This window comes from Eublepharis macularius, chromosome 2 (assembly GCF_028583425.1).
Source record: "Eublepharis macularius isolate TG4126 chromosome 2, MPM_Emac_v1.0, whole genome shotgun sequence".
Classification (NCBI taxonomy): Eukaryota; Metazoa; Chordata; class Lepidosauria; order Squamata; family Eublepharidae; genus Eublepharis; species Eublepharis macularius.
This window is the reverse complement of record NC_072791.1, coordinates 79,023,135-79,050,608: the sequence shown is the minus strand read 5'-3', so window position 1 is coordinate 79,050,608 and position 27,474 is coordinate 79,023,135. Positions and strand designations below refer to the sequence as shown.

General features: G+C 43.0%; 1 protein-coding gene across 1 annotated transcript in view; it reads right to left on the bottom strand.

The window, feature by feature from the left end:
- Positions 1–27,474, bottom strand: part of CKAP5 (cytoskeleton associated protein 5) — a 124,713-nt gene that overhangs the window by 57,974 nt on the left and 39,265 nt on the right. Inside the window, exons 8-22 of the mRNA XM_054971137.1 lie at positions 17,208–17,321; positions 16,335–16,439; positions 9,865–9,954; positions 9,615–9,779; positions 8,665–8,793; positions 8,024–8,206; positions 6,864–6,977; positions 6,182–6,292; positions 5,355–5,447; positions 5,009–5,194; positions 4,674–4,768; positions 3,711–3,768; positions 3,498–3,623; positions 2,377–2,516; positions 1,162–1,336 (exon numbers count right to left, since the gene is read on the bottom strand). Of these exons, the coding sequence (XP_054827112.1) occupies positions 1,162–1,336; positions 2,377–2,516; positions 3,498–3,623; positions 3,711–3,768; positions 4,674–4,768; positions 5,009–5,194; positions 5,355–5,447; positions 6,182–6,292; positions 6,864–6,977; positions 8,024–8,206; positions 8,665–8,793; positions 9,615–9,779; positions 9,865–9,954; positions 16,335–16,439; positions 17,208–17,321 (1,884 nt within the window). The remainder of the gene's footprint in view (positions 1–1,161; positions 1,337–2,376; positions 2,517–3,497; positions 3,624–3,710; positions 3,769–4,673; positions 4,769–5,008; positions 5,195–5,354; positions 5,448–6,181; positions 6,293–6,863; positions 6,978–8,023; positions 8,207–8,664; positions 8,794–9,614; positions 9,780–9,864; positions 9,955–16,334; positions 16,440–17,207; positions 17,322–27,474) is intronic.

Sequence of the window (27,474 nt, the reverse complement as noted above, 5' to 3'; positions counted from 1 at the left end):
AGAAGCGCCATTAACATGGAGTTCTAAAATCTGCCCAGCTGTGCTTTGGAGCACAGGCCACAGTGCAATTACAAAGCCTCTTTGTGCTCTTGTTGTGATTTCTGCAGTCGAGTACATTTCTTTTGCTTTGACGGCGACAAAAGATATATCTCTCAGGTGCACAGTCCACCTTTGGCTCTACCAGTTCTCCTCTTTACCTGGAAAGATCACACACTAATAGACAAACCAGAAATGGTGGAGATGTAGAGCTCTTTGTTGCATAGAACCATTAGGAGACATTAAATCCCACATGTGAACAAACTACTTGCTTTGACCAAAGTTCTCTAAAAGTTCAAGCCTGCATTGACAAGAGTCTAAATGCATTATGGGAATCCTTGTTAATTCTGAGGGAGCTTATTTCCAGAAACTTGCTGAGATTACTTATCTGCCCCAGGTGCAAATATGAATCAGTTACAGTGGGAGGATGGGAGAGCCAATGCTGAAGCATTCAATTCAGTTAGCTTAACTGGATTTAGTTTCAGTTCTCAAGGGAAGCTGCTGCAATGGTATCTGGGCGTGACACACCTACAGAGTGTGATCCTCATGTCATTGCTGAGCCCTGATTGGTCAATCAAATTTCCCAATGCTGCTGGTCAATATGGGATAAAAATGGTCACTTCAGTTATGCTTTTATTTTGAGCCAAGGGTCCAGCCTGGATCTCTACTCTTGGCCCCTTGGATATGTCACTATGCCATGAAACCTGCAAACTCTGATGTTATGTTAAACTGACAAAGAGATTCTGTCAGGAATGTTTAGGTTATCTAGCTATTTTATTTATCCTTTTCCCATGATCTCTAATAATTAATATTTTACGTACCATACTAATAAGCAAAATATTCCTTACAACTGTGTGGTTTTTCATGGGCTTATGTCTTCAATCTGAAATAGTGTCTAGGCCAATTCTGGCCCCTGCTACCTTTTTAACTTTTGTTTGGAACTCACCCTACTTAACTCCCATTCTGTTCCCTAACTTCTGGTTAGGACTTAATTATTTACACCACATTGAATAATACAATTGTTTTCAATTCTGCTTACAAGATATAAAGGGAACTGGAATGGAGGGACTGGGAGGTATTGGATTCAACAAACTTATTCTGAGTTCTGCAACTGAATTAACGTACCAGGATTTTATTGGAGTCATTAAGACGACTCTTTAATGCAGGTGCAAGCTCGCCTATGTTTGGCTGTATGAATTTGGCTTCATTAATGATGCTTGTCACTTCATCTAGACCCTCCTTTCGGATCTTCCAGTTTTTATCACCAATCTTGGACACTAATTCAGAGGTGATCTTATCACTACAAAGAAGATGCAGAATTAGCAACATACACCCTAGCTTCTCTTTAAAGAAACCACCGTACAGATTAACAGTAAATTCAGGTAAGATATATAGCTGTCATTATTCATTTGTAAGGTATTTACAAGTTCGCAGAAAGCAAGCAGAAAGAAAGTAGGTCCTTAGTAGACATGGGCACGAACCGAAAAAATTTAATGAACCAGCGGTTCGCAGTTCGGTGCCGACGACGATCCCGAGATCGTGAACCGCAACTAACATTTTCCGTTACCGAACCGGTTCACCGTGCACAGAACGGCCCCCGTGGCACTTAGAGAGCCCATATTCCCAGGGAGTCTTTTGCAGGCTCTCCTACAGCCATCACCCAAGTTTGGACAAGATTGCAAAAGGGATCTTGGAGTTATACCCTTTCCAATCCAAGGCCCCCAGGAAACTGCCACAAAAATCCAAGCTCAATTATACTCTCAGTCTCTCTCCCCAAAGGCTAGCAAGTGGCAAGCAAGAGCTCTGTCCCACTCCACTGCTCGCTGAAAGTGAAACCCAGCCTGGGAGCCCACAGCTATTCAATAAACACAGGTCCCATTGAGCAACGCAGGAGGTCTGTTTGGCCATCAGAGCTGCCTACCAGAGTTTGCAGGGATGAGATTGGAGTGCCCGTGGCTACAGAACACCCCTTCCCCCTCCCTCCCCTGGGTGTCTTCTCCCAACTTGTAACCGCTTTGCAGCTCCGTGGTTGGAAGGAAGACCTGCCGATCAAGGTAAGCTGGGCTTCCATTCGGGTTTCCAGGGCGACAGAAGGAACACTGACAGGAGTTCAGGCATTCCCCCGGCTCCGTTGCCAGGGGAATTGATTGCTGGTGCCTGACTGTCTGGCTTCCCGAACCGCGGCCAAATGCACCGAACCAGGCCTTTCCTGAACGCTGGTTCGTTGGTCATGGACAATCACGAACCGCTGGATCGCGATCGCCAATTTCGTGGGTTTTTGAAGTTCGTAATGCGGTTCATGCCCATCTCTAGTCCTTAGCATGCTGAACTCAAACATACCTGATATCAGCTCTTGGCAACAGATCCACTACATCATTTCCTGCTTCCTCCTGATCTTCTCCTTCCTCACCATCATCTCCACTGCCAACAGTGTGTCTGGAAGTGCCTCGAGTTGGAGCAGGTGGTGTTTGTCCTTGCATCTAAAGTGTAGAAAGAGGTCAGATGACTGAGGGAGAAAATTGTAGTCAGGTATTTCATATAGAGGCTTGCATGTCATGCAAGCTAAGGCCAAAATGCAAACCTGAAAGAAATTTGTCACATATGCAGCAAAGCAAGGCACTAAATGCCTATGCATTCGAAACTGTTGCTAACTCAATTTGGTATATCCAAATGGAGTCATCCAATGCCTTCTACATTTGGTGACAAATTAACTAATTAGCAAACATTTTGACTCCTCTTCAAATGACTAATTGCATTTTTTTTTTTTACAAAACTCACTTAAACAGTTATCCTACTTCACACTTAACGTTCAATTTAGTTTGAAGTGCTATAATTTCCTTTGTTTGAGAGCATGTGTTATTTGTATTTTAAGGAGACCATACTCATCCTAATTCAGTAAATAAAGGGTAAAAAACATACTAAAAGCACATCACTGATGTGATGACAGAACATAGTGAAAACAAAGTACATCTCTTCCCTGAGGACAATCAGTGATTCTTATTTATTTACAGTCTGCATTTCTCACTGAGACCCAAGGCAGATTACACAGTTCATGACATTATGAAGTTAATGCTGTGAGAAGATAGGAAATCACATACCTGTATAAATGAAACAGAGCAACTAATTACATGACATAGAGGAAGACAGAGGGATGTTATACTCCTAACTTGTCTAACCACCATGCAACACTAGTAATGGTTGTTGTGGGTTTTCCGGGCTGTATTGCCGTGGTCTTGGCATTGTAGTTCCACAGCTGCTGGCAAAACGTCAGGAACTACAATGCCAAGACCACGGCAATACAGCCCGGAAAACCCACAACAACCATCGTTCTCCGGCCGTGAAAGCCTTCGACAATACATCGAACACTAGTAATATTTATTAAGTTGTTGATGATTCTACAAGCTAGTAAGTGCTCATCTGCATCAAGTAAGAAAACTATCAGCACCTTGAGAACAGCTTACTTTTTCAAATTCTGCATCTATTTGGGACAGAAGAGCAGGTTTCTCATCCTCAAAGAACATTCGCAAAGAAGGACCCACATAAAGATACAGGACACCCAATAAGGTAATGGCAGATGTTCGCACAGCCTATTATGATAAGAAAGAAAACAGTTTTATTCCAATCTAATCAGCTACAGTTGAGATCTTAACTTGAACAGAGATTTTATTACTCACTGGATTTGTAGCTGCAAGAGCAGTCTTAACGTTGCTGATGAAAGCCTTTACATTCAATCTAAGAGAGAACACACAAAGTTCCTTAGCTGAGAATGGCCCAGCAAGCAGCTCAAACACTGCATACAGCAGCAATACTTGCTTATCCTGGAAAAGACAACTAAAACAGAACCTAAATATAAAATAAAGGCATTTAATTTGATGTCTCGTAAGACCAGCGCAAGGCACTTCTCCTCCAATGTTTTCAAAGGTACAAGATTTAGGCCTAGTTCTCAGTAGGTAAAAGGGCACTGAGTCATTACTGACCCATGGGGGGTGTCACGTCACAACGTTTTCTTGGAAGACTTTTTATGGGGTAGTTTGCCATTGCCTTCCCCAGTCATCTATACTTTACCCCCAGGAAACTGGGTACTCATTTTACTGATCTCGGAAGGATGAAAAGCTGAGTCAACCTTGAGCCAGTTAGTTGAACCCAGCTTCCGCCAGGATTGAACTCAGGTTGTGAGCAGAGCTTGGGCTGCAGTACTGCAGCTTACCACTCTGCGCCATGGGACTCTTAGTTCTCAGTGAGATGGTAAATTTATGTCTGAGCTGTACAGTTTACATTCCTTAATGCTCTTTGAAACAAAAAACAATCATTAGTATAATACTATTCCCTATTCAAACTTCTCAGAAGTAAAATATCTACGTGTCCCATTACTGTGTTTTTATATTAGAAGTTAGATATGAGCCAAAACGTGTACATCCAGCAAGTCCATTAACACCAGTAACAACCTTCTGCTTTTTGAGCCACATTTTCCCTATTAAATTGTCCATTACTTAATCCTCTTCCCAATACTAGGGGGTTGAGTATAAAATAATGGCACACAAGTGAAGGCAAAAGCTGTTTCAGCTGAAAATTATGTGCTGTCATACCACGTTGGCTCATACTATAACAGTGGCTTACTCCGTCACTTTGAGACTCACCCTGAAAACCCAAACTCCTTAATTGCATTTGAGAGCCAGTTCAGGGTTTCTGATTGGTTCTTTGGATTCTTCTGAGAGAAAGCCATTGACATTATCTAGAATGAAAACAAAAGATTTTAATTCTGCCTGCAAAATCCAAAAATCAAAAATGTGCAGGAAGCTGAACTAGAAAGCAGACAACATATAACATTGGAAGATAATTACTGTTAAACTGAAGCTTTAAAGACACAGCTACTTCCCCTAGACACAATAAATAATAAATAAATAAAACCCAATTACATAATAATTAATATGTAATACAATTGCTTTTATTGTACTGCAAGTATTTATCACACCTGTTCAGCAGTCCAGGGCAACTGACACGCCTCTGCTATTGCTGTCAGTGCTTCTTTAGCATTGTTTCCGCACTTCACATCACCCATCTTATCCACAAGTCCATCCAGAACAATTTGTGCTGATGTTTTGGAGAAGGTTCCTTTCTGAGCAACCAAGGCAACAATGTGAAGCTTTATCTGCATCACCTGCAAAAGAGAATTACCAAACCTTAGCAATAAGCTTATCTAACCCTTGAATACACTGGGCTTTAAAGATTTAAATCATGCCATGTTATAGCATTTATAGCAACAAATGCTACTGCTTTTGCTACTATTTTTTCAATAGCCAAACAGACTGGTCAATTACCTGAAAGTTGGTCTCCTTCCATCCAGGTTTCTTAGCCAACATCCTTACTAGAGCCTGGCACGGCATTTCAGTTTTATCCATCAATTCAACAGCCTTAAAGATTAACACAAGACAGTTAACTCCAGAAAATGAAGAGAGTCAAACAAAGCTTCCTCGGTCTCAAAGCCAAAGGCAATACGGGAACTCTTGACAGTCTGAAATTTTGAAGAGTGCTAAGTCAGGAAAATGACTTACAAAACAAAAATTCCTGAGCGTTTGCAAAATGACACTGGCAAAGGATAGGGAAGCATGCTCTTCTTTTGGGAAGAAACAAGACTAGATAATGGTGTGTAGTTAAGACAGAATATTGGCTTTACCAGTAACAATACACAGGACTGGACTACCTTTGGCTTTCCACCAGCAGAACTCTCTGCCTTCCCCAGCAGCACCCTTCAATCCCCAGAAGCTGGTGCTGTAGGTCATAGGACCCTCAAAGATAAAAAGTCACAGGGGCAGCAGGCTGAAGTAAGAAAGGCAACTGGGTAAAACTTTCTCCCCAATATCAGCAGCTCATCGACTGCATACAACTCTCTTTGCATTTTCCCAGCATTCAATAGATTTCCTTCCCTTAGCTAATGTATTTGTTCAGTTATCATAGGAAGCCCAAACAAGGCCATTCTATGTTTTTATGGCTTGTTTGTGGTTGCAGTATTAAAGAGAAACCTGATAATATCCCCATGTATAGTTTGTTATCACAAGCTTCTTGTGCATAGTAGCAGTTTCAAGTAAGTGTTTTACAGCTGTAACAGAATACCTTTCAGATTACCTTCCATGCAGTTATGACTTACTTTTTGAAATTCTTCCATACAAGCCAGCCTCTCTTTCCAGTTGCTGCTATCTAGCTGCTGTACACAAGAAGCTGGCAAGACAGCTGAAGCTTTCTCTTCACATACTTCTATCTGTTAGCAGAAAAGAGTTCATCTTTTGGGACCTATTCTTGTGGTAAACACACGTTTTGATCTGTGCTAATTAAGCATTCGATATTGTTCCATAAAGAAAGTATAGATAAGGACAGATATAGATAAGTTAGAAGACAACACCAGATGTGAACAGGAAGTACATAGAGAGGAAGAGGGCATAAAGATTAACATTTCACAGTGGAACACTCACAAGTTCTGTTTAAACTGACAGATATGTCCATTTTGTAGGGCAGCTATAAAACAGCTCTTTCTAATAATTGTTGAACTGGAGTTCAGTTGCCCTTTTTTAAAAGCAACTTAAGGAGACAAACTCATGAACTTAGTACAATAAGAAGCTGCAACATTACCCATTTTCTGTCTCAGCTGAAATTATTCTCCATCTTCTCATCAACTCTTTAAATATAAAAGTGTCTCCAATAACCTGAGTTTTTGTTAGAAAAAAAGGCAGGCCAAAAATGTCCTAAATAAATAAATATCAAACTGAGTGACACTCTGATTGGTTTTAAAACAGCATTTTATATTAGGTTCCAACAAACAGCTGAGTATTTACCGAGAGCTCAGGTTCAAATATCTCCTTTGTTTCAGCTCCTTTTTTGCCTTTTGTTCCAGCACTTCCTCCACCTCCAGCTGCAGCTTGTTTGCCCTTCTTAGGGGGACCACCAGCCTAAGTAGGAGGAAGAAAGCAGGGCAAAGCTTCATGTGTCAATTAGAATGCAGAACTAATTTAAGCATGCTTTTAACACTGGCCATGACAAAAGTATCTTGGAATTAAACATGTTTTTCATAAATATGACCATAAAAACTAGCAGCTTTCTTTTTTTACAACTGAGAATAGAATGAGAAGGGAAGATAGAAGTGTTACTGCACAGGTTTTCAAAAAACTGTTTGTGCAAGAGAATTAGAAAAGATGTTGTGGGTATGGGGATGCTTGTTTCCTGGGTGCTAAAGTAAACAATGACTGAGAGGAAAAATTAAGTCCATGCCTCTGACTTCATCTCTAACCATCAGGATGCTACCATGATACTGCCCCTGCTGTTACAGGGTACTGTGTAATGGTGCCCTCCAATAAATGGTTTAATTTCTATCAGTAACACCTGCATTTTAAACACATAAAATGTGTTTTAACTGTCTGTTTTATACTATGTATTTCCAAAGCTTGTTTGGTTGAAAGGGAGTATAGATATGTTTAAAATAAATAGAATAAACACATCTTGGAGCCTGTATTCCTATGGGCAGTCACAAACCCTCTGGGTGATAGAAACTAGTAGCAGCAGATGCTTCCTGCTAATTAACCAAGTGTGATCCAACTATCATGTAAAGAAACAACAGCAAAAAGTCCAAAATATTTTTGTAGAATTTGAAGATCTTTAAAAATTTCCTATCATAATCATAAAAAATGTTAAGATAGCATTAAAATTGCACTTTTGACCTCCTAAGGTGCTTTCCAACAGAAACAATTTTTGCACAAAACCTGATTTTCGTAGAGTTTGACCTTTAAAATTTCTGTTATAATGATAAAAAGATAAGATTGTATTAAAATTGTACTCTTGACTCCCTGAGGAGTAGCTTTCCAAAAGTAACAGATACCATTTTTGCACTCATACTGCACTCTTAAGGATATACAATAAACTGGAAGATCTCAGTATTAATGTGTCACTGTTTGTAAGAATGCAGTACTACCACTACCACTTTAGATACAGTTTCCCTTACCTTTGCAGCAGGTACTTTTTTCAGTGGACCAGATTTGACCACATTTTCTTTTGTATCTTTGTCTCCTGCAGCCCCTGAAAGAACAGGAGCCTTCCCAGCCATGGGTCTGTTCTCTTTTCTATCAGGTCCTCCACCAGCTTTACCACCAGCAGCCAACTCCACTTTTTCAGCACACTCTTTAATCTGGTGGACACAAGACGACCAAAGATGTGTAAGTAAATGTTCAGAATGTAACCACTAATCCAATTTTATATCCTCTAATCACTACAGGTCTGAAGTGCTTTATAAGCATTAAAAGTTATATTACCGCCAACATACAGAGCCACTGAACTCTAGGAACTAAATTGCTCATATTTCAGTATTTGTTTTAGGTCTACAACTAACATCCTAAAGAAAATCAAAATTAAAAATATAGAGACACTTATAAAATACATGCACAAAAGGTTAAATGACTAAAGTCAATACCAATTTAAAAACATGTGCTTCACTGGCCATGCTGTTTACAACAGAACTCAAAGCCTGTACCAAAATTACAAACTAAAGTTCAAGCTCCAGATGCTCAAGAAAGCAGCAGCCAACCCATTCACACAACTCACTCAATGCTGCTGTTCAGAAGTTCGGTATGAAACACTGAGGCTTACCCGATCAAGTTTCAGTTTATCAACATCTGTTAGGAAAGGGTTCACAGCTTTCTCTCCTGCCACCTTCAGGGCAGTAGCCAGGGCTTCAAATGCAGCATCTCTTACTTCAGGTGCTGAGTCATTAATATGCTGTAGCAAAGCAAAAAAAAAAAAACCTGGCTGGGTCAACAAACATTTAAGTTTATGATCTAACTAGATTTCTAGTTCACTTTAAGTTTCTTCTAAAAACATTATACTGGTAATAATCAGTATTTTGGGGGGTGCGAGGGGATGCGAGGGAATTATTTTGACTCAGTTTGTCTGAAATGCTAGGTTGTGTGTTTAAAAATCAAACAGAATGAGTCGAAGCACATAACAAAGTAGCCTGTATAACAAATAGGTATCGCAATATGAGCATATGAAAAGTTCAGAGACTTAAAAAAAAACTTTGTATACCATATATTAAGAAGAAAGCTATAAAATGAATCAGAATTTACATATGGTATAAAATAGTTTGGAAAGCTAGTTCTTTTTGAGGGGAAGCAAAATAGCAACCACTTCTAAAACATCTTTCCCATCTTTACAGGAGAGTTTACTGTATTCTAGAATCCAAATTGACTCTCAACATGTTTTCCAGGTTCAACTATGCATCAAACTTAAGAAGCAATTATAGTAACTAACTACAACTGAGATTCTTTACCAGGTTACTTGAGCTCTTCTTACAAGCATGAGAGCAGTAGCTCTGTCACTACGCTTTCCTTCTTCCAGTTTCCAAGGACATGAAAACTTCCTGCACTCCTTCCTGGAGGAACCAAAAGCCTTCCACAACTCTTACTTTGTTTCAGTACAGCACAAAAATGGCTATATTACTACCAAAAATAAGATTCCTTTAACCTAATGCAAGATTCCACAACATTATTCAGAGAGCGTGCCCCACTGAAGAACCTTTTTGGGGTTTGTTTGTTTTTTACCTTGAGTAGAGCAGCACAGAATGGTTTTAGCAGGCTTTTGGGAAGGGTAGATGGAGTACAGTGACGAAAACTTCTTGCAATGAAGAGAGACGTCTGTTGCTTGATGGTTGGGTTTTTGTTATCCATCACAGCCAATATATCTTCACTAAGGTTTTGTAACGTTGTCTGAAATAAGAGAAATAAACAAGGTTAGGTTTTGTTAAAGAAGTCTGCTGACCTTTTTTTAGAATACTGTGAACCACACACTTACTGTAAGGAAGACTGCGTCAATGGCTTCTTGCAAGGCTTGTACCACCTGAGACTTTTTTTCCTTGAACTTCTCTAATATTGTCGGGACAACCTATGAAAAAGTAATGAAGCAGTATCACAAAAAAGTTAGAACGCTCTGTGCTCCAAGAATGTGTGAAGAAAGAAATTATCACCTGTGCTATGTGCAGGTGAGGGAAAGTAGTTATTACATGGACTTTGTGCTATATTAAGCAATGCTATGAAGCTGGAGGTCAAAGAACCCTTTAAAGCAAGGCCAAATAGTAGAAGTGACCTCTACTCTTTGCTAAGGAAAGAGGATCACCTATTTCTTCCAAATGTCCAGAAATCCATCAAATTTACTGGCAAAGCAACAGATGCTTTTCTTCACTTTTCTGTCAAGATGCTTAATCTCACTCCAAAATCCCTTTCAGTTTTAACAAAGGAGCAAAACATGGGACATACTGTAAAAAAGCTGTCAGCCCAAACCCAGGTTTTGGTGAAAATGGCTGAACTTATGTTCAGAATTGTAGACATTTTCAGGCTCTGGCCTAGTTCAGATATGATTAATAGCACCTGTGAAGCTTCTCAGTTCACCCACAGCCCCGATTCTTTGCCACTCGGAAGATGCAAATATGCCAGAAAGAAGCTGAAGGCAGTATGCTTTTATCACCTTAGCATGTCCGTATGCTAGACCAGCTAGGCATGGGAGAGGGCTCGCGTTCTAATGAATGGGTATGATGAGCAACAAATGGATGCCAAACAGAGATGCTAAGGTAGACACTGCTCTCAAGTTTTTAGATAGGCAGATTTTATGTAGCAAGGTTTTCTTGTTTTAATGTCTGTTGCATGTGTAAGAGTGCTTTATGCTTTTTGTGAACACTCCTTAAGCTAATTAGCCTTAACTTTTATTTAAGCTGAATCTAGAATTCATGACTTAGGTGTAGGTCCACCCCAGAACATACTCAGAGACTGGAAAGCAAAGGCCTTCAGAAAGGCAGAGCTTTCAATCTCACAAAAACACATACCGCCTGCCTGACTGCTGAAGTGGCTGTGATCAGCACTCAGAATTAGAAGGTAGAGAGGAAGCATTCCCTTCACATACCACAAGGGTTTCTTCTCATCCATAGATTAAAAGATTTCCTTGATTGTGCCTCCTGCTTGCTGTGTGGGTAGGGCATATGCAAATTTTTGGAAAGGCTTCCTCTATCCTGAAGAGGCCTCAGGAAAATGGATTCACCTCTAGCATCTCAATTGCAGCTGAAGACTGACTTTTCCATGGAGACCAGTAACTAGAGGTACTGAGAGTCTGAATCCACTAATGAGAAGAAACACAATAAATCCAGTATTTCATTCTCCATTGATGGAGGAAAGTATCCTTGTATGAGATACTGAAAAGTTCTATTATCCTGAGGGGGCAACCACAGAGAGTAGAGGAATTACTGATGGACTATGTCTTGGAAGACTCTTCTGCCAACTACCTCAGCTGAAGCAAATGTGTTTATTCTACACAAAGGTAGAGCTGATGTTTAAATAGCTGCCCTACAGATTTCTGCAATGATGGAGAGGGCTGCAGAAGCAGTGGTCACTCTTGGAGAGTAGGCAGTGACCTTTAAGGGCAGTGGAAGATGCTGTACGTCTTATGCCAAGGAAATGCACACTTGGATCCACCTGACTATGGTCAACAAAGATATCTTCTTCTCCATGGTACTGGGTAAAGAGAAGACGAATAAGACTTCTCTGCCTTTGGGCTAAGCAAATGTAGTATCAAGAAGAGGGCACATAAAGATCGCATAGCTGTTGTTCTCTTAATATAGATGCAGCAAACTCTCCAGACATCTAATTTATGCCAGTCACATTCCTTTAGATTGCTTGGATGGGGACAGAATGAAAAAAGATGGATCTCCTGACCCCTCTGGAACAAAGAATTTACCTTCGGTATAAAGGAGGGATTCTTAAGCTGCTGCTATGTTCAACTGCACTGTTGCACTTTTTGTAATCAACGGTATTGCCGCCATCAAGAAAAGAGTGCTGCTAATGTTTTAAAATGTTTTATATGAAATGTTTTAAATGTTTTAATGTTGTTATCCACCCTGAGCCTGCTTGTGGGGAGGGCAGAATATAAATACGATAAAATAAAATAAATAAAATTAGTGTGCAAGGTCACCAAATCTTCCAGAAAGGAACACAGTTAAAAGGCAGCAACTTCTGAAATCTTCCTGTCTATGGCTATTAGAAAAGCTACTTTGAAAGATGAACTTCTCAGTGGAATTGACACATCAAGGGTTCGAATGGAGGTTTACATAGAACTCTGAACACCTTGGGGAGTTCCTACAAGGGAAAATGATGCTGGATTGGAGGACTGGATAGCACTGCACCTCTTAGGAAATGCTATATATAACTACATCGGGAAAGAGGCTGTCCTGTGGCAGACAGGTGATAGGGCTACCACTTGGCACCCAAAAAACTGTTGAGTCTGATGATCCAGACCATCCTGGAGCAAGTGAAGAATCTGTGGTATGTCTGCTGCAGGTGCACTGGTTTTCTTCTGTGGCACCATATGTGGAAAACTTTCCATGTGGTTTTTTAGATTCTGTTGGTACTGGGTCTCATAGAAACCAAGAACACTCAAATGACCTTTTCTAGGTAGCCACAATAGTCTGGTGCTCTTTATCAAGATGCTACACCATCACCAAATTGGAGAACCAGGTTCTCCTTAGCTAGCAGAGTGTGATAAAAGTGACCTCTGCTGCATCTTTTCAAACCCTGTTTAGTGTGGTGGCTACAAGCAGTGTTGGGGGGGAAAGGCGTAGGACAGATCCTTTGGCCAGGGGGCTGAAATGTCTACCCCGCCCGCCTCTTTCAAAGGAAATTTGGACAGGAATCTCAGTACCTTACTCTTGATGCAAAGTGGTCCAGGCAAGGGGCTCATCCTCCTGGTTACCACACAGAAGATCCTGAGACTGATAGCCCATTCGCCTGGATCCATGCCCTGCCAACTGAACCAGTCTGCCTGTAGGATGTATACTCTCTGCTGATGTCGAACTCAAAGAGAGGCTAGATGGGACTCTAACAGCTTGAATAGAAGAGTCACTTCCTTCTGGAGGGAGTGAAACCTCATGCCTCCCTGATGGCTGACATGAGCCTTTGTCATCATGATGTTGGTGAGAACAAGAACACGAGTGTTCTATCAACTGTGCGACAAGATGGTGACAATGTGGTCCCCAGCCAAAGTGACTGGCATCTATGCTGGTTTCCACTCTGGGTGGTTCTAGAAAGGGGATGCCTTCCTACAGACAGGAGCTCCTGAGACACCACTGGAAGGAGTGGTGTATATTGGGTGGAACAGTTATGTCCTTGTGAAGACACTGAAGGATGTCCCTTTGATAGGGCAATAGGAGCAATTCAACAGGATGAGAACGGAACTGGGCCCATGGCACAATTTCCTGGCAGGAGATCATGAGACTTAGCACATGAGTCTGAGCCATCAGATCTACTGCTGTCACATGCGGAAGGGGAACAATTGCTGTCCATTATTCTGGAAGGTAGAGAATGGATCAAGCAGTGTTGAGCAGTGTCCCTAGATGGGTGTCTGTGAAGGTGTGAGGATGCTCTTCTGGTGCTTTACCAGAAATTTATGGGAACTGAGGTGCATGGATGTCCTAGAGGCCATGTGATATGGACAGTGACCTAATTAGAAAGTCACCCATGTAAGGATAAATGTGCGCACTTTGTGCCTGGTGCTGGGCCACTACTGCATCCATTAGCTTGGTGAAGACTGAGAGGGCAGGGTACTTCCCTGTATTTAAAGTGTTAGTGATTGTGGGCAAAGTGAAGGTATTGTAAGGAGCTTGCTATACAGGGATGCATAAGTAATAAGCCTCCTGGCAGTCTACAAAGTATTCCCCTGCCTGGAGAACCTCTACTACAGATTGGACGGTCCCCCTGTGAAATTTCCTTTTTTCTAATAAGCCTATGCCTAGAACTGCTGTCCAACTGCTGTTTTTCTTGAGCACAACAAATAAGATATAGCAAGTCCCAATTTTTTTTCCTCCTCTGGTCCCTATTCTATGGATTGGATCTCCAGCTGATGACTGGTAGTTTACACTGATGTCATTGAAGCTTGTTGGATCTTGGGAAAGGCAGAAACCTGTTCTTTGGGGAGTGGCGGAAGTCTATGAGATACCTCTGACTGATAATCTGGGGCACCCACCTGACCTGAGTGGAATGAAACCAAGTGGGGCTGAAGGCTTTAAGTCGGCCTCCTACTATGGCATCTGGAATTGAAGGGCTTATTTCCAGTTTGGTTAGCCTGATATACAGAGGTGGTCTTGGAGGTAAATCGGGCTCTGTTCCAGGTCTACTTGTGGAATTTGGAAACTCTGGAGCCGCTGTGCTCAAATGATCATCCAGAGATACAAAAGGACCCTTGACCTGACCTGCTGGATATCTTCTTTGGATGAGGATGCTGTAAGCTTTCTTCTTTTCCTTGTTCTCCACCAGGATTTCATTAGTGCTGTGTTCCCAAAGAGTTTCTCTCCCTAGCTTCAAAGGGAGATTGCTGAACTGGAGTTTATTCACTCATTTAGAACAATGGATACCCTGGGGCTGAATAGGAACATAGCATTCTTATCTCACTATAGAAGCTAATTTTCTGCATTTCCTCCACTGCTCTAATCAAGCAGCTCTAATGAAGCTGATTTTGCATTGTACCTTTGCACCCTAACTCTCTTCTTTGCAACACCTCTCCCTCCTTCTGACTGGAATATAAGAGCTCAGGGATCTCCCTGCTTGTATCTGACAAAGGGAGCTTGACTCTCAAAAGCTTATAACCTGGAAATCTTGTTGGTCTTTAAGGTGCTACCAGACTTGAATCTTGTTCTTCTACTGCAGACCAGCATGGCTGCCCATCTGAAATGATCTCCCTGGTATGGGACGTGAGAGCTTATTCTTGGAAAGGTGAGCCACTTTCCAGTGTTTCAGCCATAAGTTACAGCAAATGATGATGCTGGAGACGAAGGAGCATGTGGAAAATTTGCACAGCATCAAGGCTGGTGTTGCAGAGAATTCAGATGATTTTTAGGAGATTTTGCTTGGGTCTGACTGAGCCAGAAGTTGAATCCTGTAACAGAATTCAACTTGCTCAGAGAGTGGAGGCTCTGGAGAAGATCAATGAAGTTGTACTTGCACTGAAAGTGAGAGCTAAGGCCTTGAGTACCTTCTTGAGGGAGAACTTGTATTTTCTATTGTCCTCATCCTTGGGGATAATAGCCCCTGACACAAGGCAGAAAACCAGAGCATCCACTAGAAGTACCATAAGCACTTTCACAGTGGAGAAAAGGTGTATATTCTCTTCACAACCGAGGTTAAGCCTCTCCCCCTTCAACTGTGGAGGCCCACTTGCTTCTGAGGACCTTGTTCAAAGGAATCTGGAGAAGGAATGAGGGTGGGAGCTAGAGTCAGGTAGCTAAATAGCCTAGCATGTCCTCTGTTAGAGGTATCTTGATGAGCTTCTGGGGCAACTTGTCAAGAAAATCTTAGACCAATGCAACCTTCCCCAGAAGGCATGGAAATTGCACAGCTTTGTAGAGGCTGAGCAGGGAAAGAAGACCAACCCTCTGAGGGTAAATGAACTTGGTTCTCCCTTCTAGCAGCAGAGGCAGGAGGTGTGAGGGAGGGAACAAGCCCTTTCAGTGCTGGTACCTGCCAGTTCTTACTGGCCTTGCAAAGTTGACAGGATAAGAGGCACCAGCTCAAATGAGTTGTGTGTGTCTTCACTGAGGGGCCTGTCCACCACTAGTGCTTCAGAGTTGGAGGGGGCCTGCTGTCTACTCCGAGGCCCTGCCAGTGCTTTGGCAGGTGAGAGGAGAGCAGCAGCTGAGAGGCATGGTTACCATTGCGGAGGCTTGTCCAGAGGCCTTGGACAGCAAAGCTGCCATGTTCTGCTGTAGTGGTTGCTCAGTTCCAGTTGCTGTCTTGGGCCATTCAATCCAAGACAGATTCTTTCTCTTTGTCCCTGCCACCACTGCTAGCAAACAAGAGGTAGAGGAAGCTGCTCTGATTTCTTCAGATGTTTCAGTATTTTCTCTTCCTTTATTTACCTATGAGGCAAGAGAGCTAAAGAAGCTTATCCATCCATCCATGGAGCAGAGAGGGCATGGATTGTTGGGAGAGGGCAGGTCAAGCACCTCCTTAGGACAGTGGATGCCTTTGTGAAAAATTTACATATGCCTTGCCCATAGAGCAAGGAAGAGGCACAACCTATACAAGGATACCTTGCTCCACTGAAGAACCACCCAATGTTCCCAGAAAATTATGCTGATGTTACTTCTAATGATGTTTAGCAAAAGAAAGCTTCCAAATGCAGGAAGTAGAAACTTGTACTACCCCATTACCAAATCCTATCAAATCTAGTCCTCAGTCAGTAGTTTTAAGGCTTGTTGAGCAACTGAGTATATGAACATTACTACTTACTTGACTTGCATATTGCCCAAATTTCTTTCTGAGACCAGTAGCCAGTCCAGCAAGGCATTTTGCAGCCAAAGCGACCAACATTACATTGGTATCCTTTCCAACAACCTATAAAGGAAAAAAACACCTTGTAAGCTAATGCATTAGAATATCAATATAAGATACATACACAATTCTTTAAAGATTGCTCATGGCTAAAGTGCAGCAAGGAACTTCTCTAAACTTAAAAAAAAAGAAACTGAGTGCTTCCCCACCCCTTAACTCAATCTCAATCTATATCACCTATGTAAATAGTACTTCCATAACCTCAGAACATGTGAATGCTATTCTCTAATTTACTGGAGCATATTGTTTTGTATGCATAAAAGGCACCAATACTTATAAAATGACACTATATTCCCATGAAGACAATTAACTAAGTCAGAGGTATTTACTTTGCTGTTTGCAGAAAGCAATATTGACTATTAACTCAACAAAAGCAGACACATTTACTTCCACGTTGGCATGAGGCTTGCTCCTCAGGGAGTCTCATAGCTTAAACATTCCTCTGGAAGCAGCTGTTTCAAGGTAGAAACCTCCTGTCAACTCCAAGCCCCACCAGGCAAGGGCCCTGCCAACTTTCCTGAAACTTGGGGCAGATGCCACATTGGGGAACAGTGCTCAGAAGACTTACAGATGACATGTCAAAAAGCCACAAGGCTCTCAAGTCACTGAGTGTGTATCACTGAACTAAAACTTCTGCCATGACCAGCCCCCTCACATCTTTGAATAAACTTTTTATCACACATAATCAAAACTTCCTTTTAACGATTAAGTCCAACAGTGAGTTCCCAAATTTATATCTAAAAGGTCCATTGGAATGGTAGAGTTTCTTGCCTTCTTAAGTGCTTTCACCAAGTCTGCATAATCTCCAGCTTCTAGTTTGGGATTTTTTACCAGTACTTCTACAGCTTCTAAAGCTTCTTTCCTTTCCTGCCATTTTTTGGCCTCCTAAAATTAAGCAAATATTCAAAGTTAAGAGATTTTGAAAAAAATGTGTAACATAAGCCAAAATGTAAGAAAACAGACCTAGAAAAATAGCCAACTCATTACATTTACAACATGTTTTTTACAACATAAACTGGCATGATGTGACTACTTCTGAAAAACGTGCCTCCAAAACCATGCTTTTAAGTGACATGTCTTCATATCTATGTTTTAGGTAACGCACTGGGACATGACTCACCTTCATTTCATGAAGGGGGACAGCATCCTCATGATGATGAAAATAATAAACCAAGAAATAAACAGGTTGTTTACTTGCAGCTGTTTTTCCAATGAACCTCTATGCATTTACACTGATGGGCTCTATGCCAGTTCAGAACAGTCATTCAGAAACTCCAACAGCTGTCATAACCCCCTCTGACCAGTCTAGCAACTCAGAGTGCTCAGAGGAAGAGCCCGAGGAGCCAAGGCTAGGGAACAAGGAGTTGCAGCAGGAGCAGGGAAGACCTAATGCTGCAGAGGCACCTCCTGACCACGCTCCAGCAGCAGCAGAGGCCATCATGCCAAAGGCTGCAAGTGAGCCCTTGCCACCAGCCCCTGAGAGGTCCACTAGGCCTCAACCAGGCAGGACAAGTATTTGGCCCCGTAACCCCACAGGAACCTCAACAATGGAAGACCTAGGCTGAGGTGGCACAAAGGAGAAATGCCAGACTGGCTGTACATAGCCTCCTTGTAGATCCAGGGCAGAATGCTGAGAGTGATACCTACTTGCAGGATCATAGCCAGAGCACAGTGAAGTCTCAAGAGGTTCTGCACCTGACAGCAAGTGCAGCTGAGCCTGATTAATACCCAGCCTATTTAGGCTGAGGCTTGAGAAGGCTGCCTTGCAGCATCAATTAGTCCACTAGGTGCAAGCCCTCTGCTCCAGCTTCCATCCCTCTGCTGCTCTATGATCCTGAGCCTAGCCAGTCAAGCAGTTGGCTCTACTCCAGAGAACTCAAGACCTAACCAGGCTGCCAAGCACAGGACAAACTCTTAGGTATGAAAACCTCCCTCTTAAAAATGCAGACTTGGACTACAAATGTTCTAAAGGGGAGGAATCACACCTTCCTGCTCAATTCCTTTCAAAATGCAAAAGTACTCCACAACAAGTAAAAAACACCTAATGTGGGGAAGGCAAGCAGATAACAGGAATGCATAAACAACCACTCAAAGAACAGTTACAAGTAAGCAATCAGCTTTCGCTTATTTAGGGTCTCTATGCATCACCATAATGGGTACCGATTAGGAGCCTGAAAGTGGGTATGGTGCTTCAGTTGAAAAAAGTGGAGAATTGTCTTTGTACAGACACCCACAACATAAAGGGGGATGACTGGGCCCAGGTAGCTGCTCAACACATTTCTGAGAAAAGCACCCATTTACAGAATGCAAACAATGTGTCCAATGCCCTGGTGCAATAGGTCTTGACTCTGTGAGGAACAGGTTTGAGAGCTAGCTGGTAACAGCTCTATGGTCTATGTGACCCATGGCTCTTTCCACCTCAAAAAGGGAAGTAGAAAAAAAAAGACCAAGTCCTGATTTAAATGGAATGGTGACACTACCTTTGGTAGGAAGAACAGATCTGGTGCGAAGCCCACTTTCCCTTTGTGGAAACACAGAAACAGTGGATCAGATTTGAGTGCTGCCAACTCAGATATCTTGCTAGCCAAGCAAATCATTACAAAGAATACCATTTTCAGGAAGAGCAGAAAAAGGTCACAAATTGCAAATAATTTGAAAGTCTTCTCCATTAGTTATATCAGGAGAAGCCGAAGAACCAAAACTGGAATAACAGACTGGAGAATACAGCTGAATGTGACCCTGGAATAACTGCTTCTCCACAGGTTAAAAGAATGGTCATGTTCTTAGAGGAGGGGTTGAAAAGGAGAGATGATAGCCAGATGGGTCCTAACAGATGATTGAGCCAATCCTAGGGACTGAAAATGAAAAAGGTACTGTAAGATGGAAAGCAGAGGAAAGGTGAGGGATCCCATCTATGCTGGGATGAAAAGGTGGTAAACTACTTACACTCAAGGGACCGCCTGATGGATGGCTTCTAACATTGAATAAGATCTCTTAGCAACTGGTGGGCTGACTCCTCCAGGCCATGAGGCGGTCTTTAATGATGGGAGAACAGGTGTTTCAACTATAGCAGGCTGCTGTATTGGCTTCAGGACAACTGCAGGACCTTTGTAAACCACAGCCATTCTGACCACGCTCAAAGGAAAGTATCTCCCTTGGAGCACTGACCTTTGCCTGCTCTGGAGCAGAAGCAGCTGCATTTCCTGTTGCAGCTGGTGGCAAAGAGACAGATACATTGCTGGAACACAAGACATTGATACGCATCCTTGCTTTTTCTATCCATGTTCTCTGACACACTCTGATGTTGTCTTCTCCTGTAACATGGACAGTGATGGGTGTCTTGTTAAAGTTGATCCATCTCTCCCACAGGCAATGTTCAAGATGCATGAGGTTATTCCACCCTACTCACTTGTGCAGTAAACAATGGAAGCACTATCAGCACCATTTGCACTACTCTGCACTGCATCTTAGGGAGAAAGGCATCAATGGATTAGTACACTGCCAGAAGCTCCAAATGTTGATGCAAAGTTTCCTTCATAACTCATTCATGGTCAGCTGATCAAATCCATGTTATAGTGGGCACCCAAATTCCAGAAGAAGTGTATGTTGTCAGGCTCTGAGCAGAAGAGTGAATGGACCATTGGATATTCACTGTGAAGGGTCCTTCTCCTCTGAGGAAAGGAGGGCATCTTGAGGGGTGATTCCCACCCTCTAATCACGGAGGCAGGAAAAAGTTTTCTACTTACTGTCTTCCTAGTGGGAGTCACCCTTTCTTTCAGTTTTGGCAACTCCAAAAGCAGTTATAGCGTCATAATTATGAATATGACACTCTAGAATTGGATAACAAGGAGAAAGGTGAGAACACACATGTTAAGGGGAAACATCAAGACAGGAAGTAAATTTGTCAGGCAGAAGAGAGTAAAGAGAGGATGACTTCGGGAGGGACAAGATGTCCTCCTTTCCTCAGAGGAGAAGGACCCTTCACGGTGAGTATCCAATGGTCCATTCTCCCTCTGAGGCAGAGGACATCTTGATGGGACCCCCCAGAGCAGTGTCCCTATTTTCTGGGTGGGTCATTGTCATCTGGTCATATGTTGTAATACTCTTCTGCCAAACGCTGCATCAGCAGAGTCGTAAGTGTTCAACTTACAGTGTTTAACAAAGGTAGATACAGACGACCAAGTAGCTGCCTTGCAAATCTCTTAACTGTGGCATGTCTGACAAATGCTGTGCTGGTGCAGCACTTCATATAGAGTGAGTAGTAATCCTGGCTGGTGTATCTAGTTTTTGAATTTTGTGTGTCTCAATAATGCATGCCTTCAAGTTACTGCTAATGGCAGATTTAGACATCCTCATTCCTTTATTTGGTGAGGATATAGAGATAAATAAGGAAGTGGTTTTCCAAATTTGCTCTGTTCTATAAAGAAATGCTTTTAGATTAAGTCTTATGTCCAGAGTATGCCACATTTCTTCTGTGGGATGAAAAGGATTTGGTGAACTGATAGTAGACTTAATTCCAGTGATCTGTGGGAGAGGTCACTTTTGGTATGAAGGTAGGATCTGTTCTCAGGACCACTTTGTCCTTGTGTAAGATACATAGCTCAAGCTAATTAACAGGATACCCAGTTCCAATACCCTTCTTGCGGATTTAACTGCGGAGAGGGATAAGGTCCTCAAGCACATAAGAGGAATTTCCTTGACAGGCTCTCAAAGAGGTGTCCAGTAACAGCATACAGAACTGTATGCATTTTCCAAGTCAGAAATTGGTGAACCTGTGGCGGATCCTTCAAAGTATCACACTAGAGAGAGCTACATACATGAGGTGTCTGGACAGACTCAAACTCTAGTACCGTGGCAGTACTGTTGTTAAGACTGTGACCTGACATCTTAAGAATGAGGCTCTGAGACTGCTTGCATGACCAACTGTAAGAAGTATAGAATGGATCTAGTTTTGGGTTTCATGACATTAACCTCTTTTTCTTTTGCATCTCCTCTGAAGGCTTTTTATGATGCTTTATATATATCCTGTTAGTGGACTGTCTCCTAGAGGTCAGTTGCATGTTGTTTACTTCTTGAAAGTAACCTAGCCAAGAGAGTCTCGGTCAATCTCCATGCAGTTAAATGTAGCTATTCCAGATGTGGACGCGGAACTTGGCATCGCTGGAGCATATCCAGAGATATTGGAGAAGTCAATGGTGGAAGTGTTGACAGCTGTTGAAGAGCAGAGAGCTGTGGAAGCTGAGGGCAGTAGGATGCTACCAATATGATTTCTGCTTTTTGTTTGTTTTTTTTCTCTTATCTTCCTATTGGCTTCAAGAAAATCAGAGTGGTTGGAAGGCAAACAGCAGAAGGCTTGGCCACTGTGAAGTCAACACTTCAGTTACTTTGGCCTTGGGATGGAAACACCTGGTAAAATTGGTCGATATGCCCTCTGTTCTGATTAGAACGTGTTTGTCTAGTATTTGTGGTCTGAAGTGTAGTAGGGCTAGATAAATTGCCGAAAGTTCCAGTAGGTTGACAGAGGGCCTCATCTCACTGCTGGACTACCAACCTTGCACTGGTGGATCTTCTAGTGCAGCTCCCCATCTGGATAGGCTGGTGTCCATGGAACCTATTCCATTACTGGAATGCAGTATTGCTTTCTTTGCAGAAGGCTGGTCATAGTCGTCCACCATACGAGGCTTTATTTATTTATTAAATTATTGTTATTATATTTATTTTTACTGTGAAGGAGAACTGAATGCAAAGACCCTTCTTGTTCATAATTTGTAGTTGGAAGGGTCTCAGAAGTCTGTAAGGGTCTTGTATGTAGTCGACCTCACTGGATGGCGGCGATACAATCAGTAGACCCATCAGTTTTGCAAATGTCATCAATAAATACCTGGCCTTGGCAATCCCTTGTGACATCTCCTATCTCTTCTTTGCCACTGCTTCAGTTAGAAACAAACAATTGTTTGTTGTTCTAATAGGGCTTCCAGATGTTCTAGTCACTGTTTGGATTATAAAGAACTTGTCTGTAAGTTGATCAGGAACTGTAAGCTTGTAGGCATGCAGAGCTTAACCTGATCAGCAAGTCATCCAGGTAAGTGTGTAGATTAATGCTTTTCCTCCCTTAGCTTTACACTTCATTGATCAAATTCTTTGTGAAGGCCCTCGGTGCCCTAGAGGGGCCAAAATGGAAGTACTCTGAACTGTAGATGGAGCCCTGTTGCGCAGAAATGGAGGAGTCTTTGATGCCTGGACAAGATCCATTAGATCTAGTATCATAAGGTACTCCTTTGGTGTAGATCGGCCCTGAGATCCATGAACAATTGACGCCAGGATCTGAACCTGGGTCCTTCTGTATGCAAGGCTGGTGATCTGCCACTGTGCCATGGGCCCTCCATTAGTAGGGATTCTGTGATGGATCTCATTGTCTTCAAATTGAGATGCCTAAGTCTTATGAACTTGTTGACTATTTTAAGCCTAGTTATCACCCTCCAATCTCCGTTCTTTTTTTCTTGGCACTATGAAGAATATAGTATACATGCTTTTTCCTCTTGTCCTGGAGGAGTGGAGGCATGAGAAAGGAGGGATGCACTTACCTGTAACAAGAGTGCTGTCTATTTGGACTAAAGAACTCAGAGTCTCTGTAAGTTCACAGCAACAGTCACTATGAAACACGCAGATAGCTGAAAAGGTAAACTGAACTCACAAAAAACACAGCAAATAAACGTTAGTTCTTAGGGAGCCACTGGGCTTTTATTTTTTCCTACAAGGATGTAATCTGCTATTAGAGATTATCAATGGCCTCAATTCAAAGCACTTTGGCCCATACCCTGTATGCCCTAGGATAGGGTTAAACACGTTTCATGCTCCCTTCAAGGGGATGGCAGAGAGATCATAATGACCTGTTCATCAGCATCTTAAAGGAAAAATTGCAACAGGTAATTCTGGTTCTCACATAGACTAACAGTTTATAGCATTTGCTGTCTAGAGAGAGTGAAATAAGAGATGAGGTGCAGTTTAATCTGTAGATCGTCAACACCAATAATAATGACCACTGGAACTAAGAATATATTTGCCAAGGGTTACAGCAAAGGCCCTGCCAGGAGCCAATTCAATGAAAGTTTGTTCATCAAGGACTTCTTGGCCCGGGGCACCTTTCTGAGCATAAAGATGGTTGTGTTTATCTAATCCCAGCTTTCAGCCCCAGTGGGGGCTCCAAGGTGTATACAACATTTCATATCTTTCCATTCTAGCCACACAACAAACCCAAAGGTGAGCCAGGCCTAGAGAATGCCACAGGCCCAAGGCCACAGCCAGGTCTCCCAAGGAGAATGGCACGAGAATCTGGATCTCCTAGATCCCAGCCCAACACTCCAGCTATAACACCAAACTGTCTCTTGTTAAAAATGATGTCATACAGGAAGATGCCAGAGACAGGATGAACACAATTGCAGCAAGAACTCTCTCAGCACAGGCAATTGTAATGCTGTGGAGTCTGTTTCATGTTTTATATTGGTCCCAGGATACTAAAAACTGGAGCAGTTTCACTCCAGTCCAGGGTTTACTTTTGTCTGCAATAGCTGGCTGAAGGCCTGCTAGGCCTCTGAAGGCCTGCTAGGCCTTGTGCTCTTTTCTTTGTTTCTACAGAATAAAGTTACTCTGTGCTGATTAACAGAGATTGAGAACCCTGGAGAGAGCTGGCCCCATTCCCTGAAGGAAAAAAGGGGCGTGTGGGCAGATATGGAACCAACAGGGAGGAAAACGTCACTCTCTGCATAAGTTTCACTTTCCCTTTCTTTTTCTGGTACAGGTTTCCTTTCTAGCTGCCTCAGAGGGCCTGCTAGGATTCCCTTTGTAAGAAATGGCCCCTTCCACAGTTCCCTGTTTAGGGGGTGGAAGGCCTGGAGGAAGGCCCAGAGGGAGGCCTCTCTCTTCCGGGAAGAGAAGAGGCCTCAGCACTCTGACAAAAATTGGCAGTCTCACTTTATGTTAATCACGTTTAGGAAATCTGGGAATAGCACTGCAGTGCCTGGCCCAATTGCTTTACTCACAAGTAGACCATCAGCAGCACTGGGGCCATTGCTATTTGGAGCTCTCACTGGGTCTTGCGCCTATTGACTGCTTTGGATGTAGGAAACCACTCCGCAGCCACTGGTCTGTTGGCAAGGTTGCCAGCTTTGGCAAGGCCAGAAATGGCTGCCGTAGCTTTCTGAGGTAAGATTTTTTTTTTAAAGCTACTTTATCTGTCTAATGACATTTAGGCATTCCTAAGGTACTACCACAAGTCCCGATCCCATCGCATTACTCACGAGTAGCCCTCCTTTGTTCGCCATGGGCTCTGGAGGCATGAATGATTGCTGAATCTCAGACCGGCTTGGCTGCCCCGCACTGGGTCTTACGCCATTAGACTGGCTTAGGGATGTGGAGAAATCCACTCCATAGCTGCCTCCCAGTTGGTGGGCAATGTTGCTCTCATTTGCAAGGCCAGAAATGGCTGCCGTGTTTCCTTTGCCCAGGGAGGAATAGCGCCTTTTGCGCTTCTGGTCTCTTCGCAATATGAGTGGCCACAGCTGCAGCTTCCTCGCAGTTTTCCCCACTGTCTCTGGGGTTGTTGCCAGGAAGCAGCGGTGAGGGGGGCTTCTGATTCTGTCTTGCCATGAAATGGCTGCCACAGCCAAAGGAAGGAAGGAGAAAGCTTCCCCTGCAAGCCTTCTACGAGGCGTGCAGGGAGAAAGAGAATAGCAAGGAGGTAGAGTAGAAAGAAGTAAACGAGGCAAGAATCAGGTTCTGAAAGGCAGAAGTGAAGGAAGAAAAACAGTAGAAAGGCAAGGCAGTGCACGGAAGAAGCTGCTCTCCCTGTTGAGGCAGGAATGAAACTGAAAGAAAGGGTGACTCCCACTAGGAAGACAGGAAGTAGAAAACTTGTTCCTGCCTCCCTGACTAGAGGGTGGGAATCACCCATCAAGATGTCCTCCGCCTCAGAGGGAGAAAGGCATAACCTAGACCAGATGGTGCAGACAGATCCACCACAGAAGCAATTGTAATACTCTTGGAAGTAGGCTAAGAGGTTTGTCTTGTGATCCACAACAGCTGGAGAGCTGCAGAAACCAATGCTGTAGTGGCTCCATTTATACTACTGATAAGGTTGCAGCATTACGTACCAATAGACTGTGAGAAGATATTTCAGGTCAGATTGAACACAGAGTAAACACGAGAGCCATTACAGCAATTCTCCAATCCGGTGGGAGGTATGCCATGCCAGTTGCGAGAGCCCAGTACACCTCCAATGAATTAAAGATGACTTGAAAAATACTAAGTGTGTGACCTCTCTCATTTAACACACAGACCCAATAAAGGTAAGGTAAATAGGATTGCACTTACCTGTAACGGGTGTTCATCAAATGGTCTTCTGTGCAGTACCATACTGGGACTGCGCACACAGAGGCCAGCCATGGAGAACATTTCCAGAGCTTTCTAGAAGATTAGGAGTGCCCCTCCTCCTTTTGGCACTTTTCCACCAAAAATATCACATGACCAGGAGGGGCATTATTCCCTCGGTTCTCTCCATGCCACCACCAGAGACTTCATCCCCCAGAAACTAAGATTCTAAAGACTTCACAGCAGGGCAGGAGGAAGAGATGTGTCCCTGCACAGAAGACCAGAGATCTGTTATGCTATTCCTCCGGGTGCCTCCCTCTCAGAGCTGACACAGCCAAAGAGGGAAAAGGACTTTATCCAGGCAGGCATATAGGCAAAAGCTTTGGGAAAGTCTTGGAAAAAGTCAGGCCCTATTTCCAGGTTTCTTCCCTCAGAACTGAGGGGACAGATGCCTTTAATAAGGCTGGTGTGCCTCTACAGCCTTAAAGGAAGAGCCACTGTGAGAAGGCTCTGACAGGACACACCTCTAGACTTAATTGGGATTTACCTTTAATCAGGCTGCCATTGAGCCACAGCCTTGGAGAAGAGCTGTTGTGGGGAGGCTCTGACAGGCCACACCTCTGGACTTAGCCCTTTGTCCTCAAGGGTGTCAGGGTAACAATCAGGCTGGCACAAAGATACAGCTTTGGAGAAGAGCTGTTGTGGGGAGGCTCTGACAGGCCACACCTCTGGACTTAGCCCTTGGTACTCAAGGGTGTCAGGGTAACAATCAGGCTGGCACAAAGATACAGCTTTGGAGAAGAGCTGTTGTGGGGAGGCTCTGACAGGCCACACCTCTGGACTTAGCCCTTGGTAATCAAGGGTGCCAGGGAGGGAGCAGATGCCTTTAATCAGGCTGGTATTTTTCAGTATATTGAGGAAACCTCTCTTGAGCCATAACAACAAAGGGAAACACAGAAACTTTTCTTCTTTAAATGAAGCACCAAAGGGAGCACACAAACATGGCTCACAGTGCCAAAAGGGACAGGGTGGAAGCCACAGTCATCACTGAGAACTTCTTGGTCTCAATAAATCCAATGATGTTCCTATAGTTGATGGAGTGGAGACCTCCATCTTTTTTCAGAACACTGAAGTACTGAGAGGACTCTTTGGGAATGAGGTTCTATCACTTCTTTTAGCAGAAGAGAGTTTAGCTCCAGACAGAAAACAGGGGAAAGAGGGCTAAACAGAAACATTCTGAATGGGAAAAGAGAACTGAACTCATTCACATATCCGAGGCTTATGATAATCAGTGTCTGGTGGTAGGTTGATATCAACTCCCAGATAGCCAGCTACTGGCGGGGATAGGGGGTGATCATGCAGCCCTACTGGATCAGAATAGTGGTCCATCTCATCCAGGATCCTGTTTCATGCAATAGCCAACCAGTTGCCCTGGAGGGCCAATGAACAAGGCATAGAGGCCAAGGTCATCCCTGCTGCTGCCTCATAGGGCTGGTATTCAGAGGCTTGCTGCCTTTTATATGGAGGTTCCCTTTAGTCATCTTGCCTAGCAGCAATTGATTGACCTAACTTCTATGAATCTGTCTAATCCCCTTTTAAAGGCAGCTATAATTGTGGCCATTGGTACCACTCACTGACAGTAAATTCCACAATTTAATAATCTGTTGAGTAA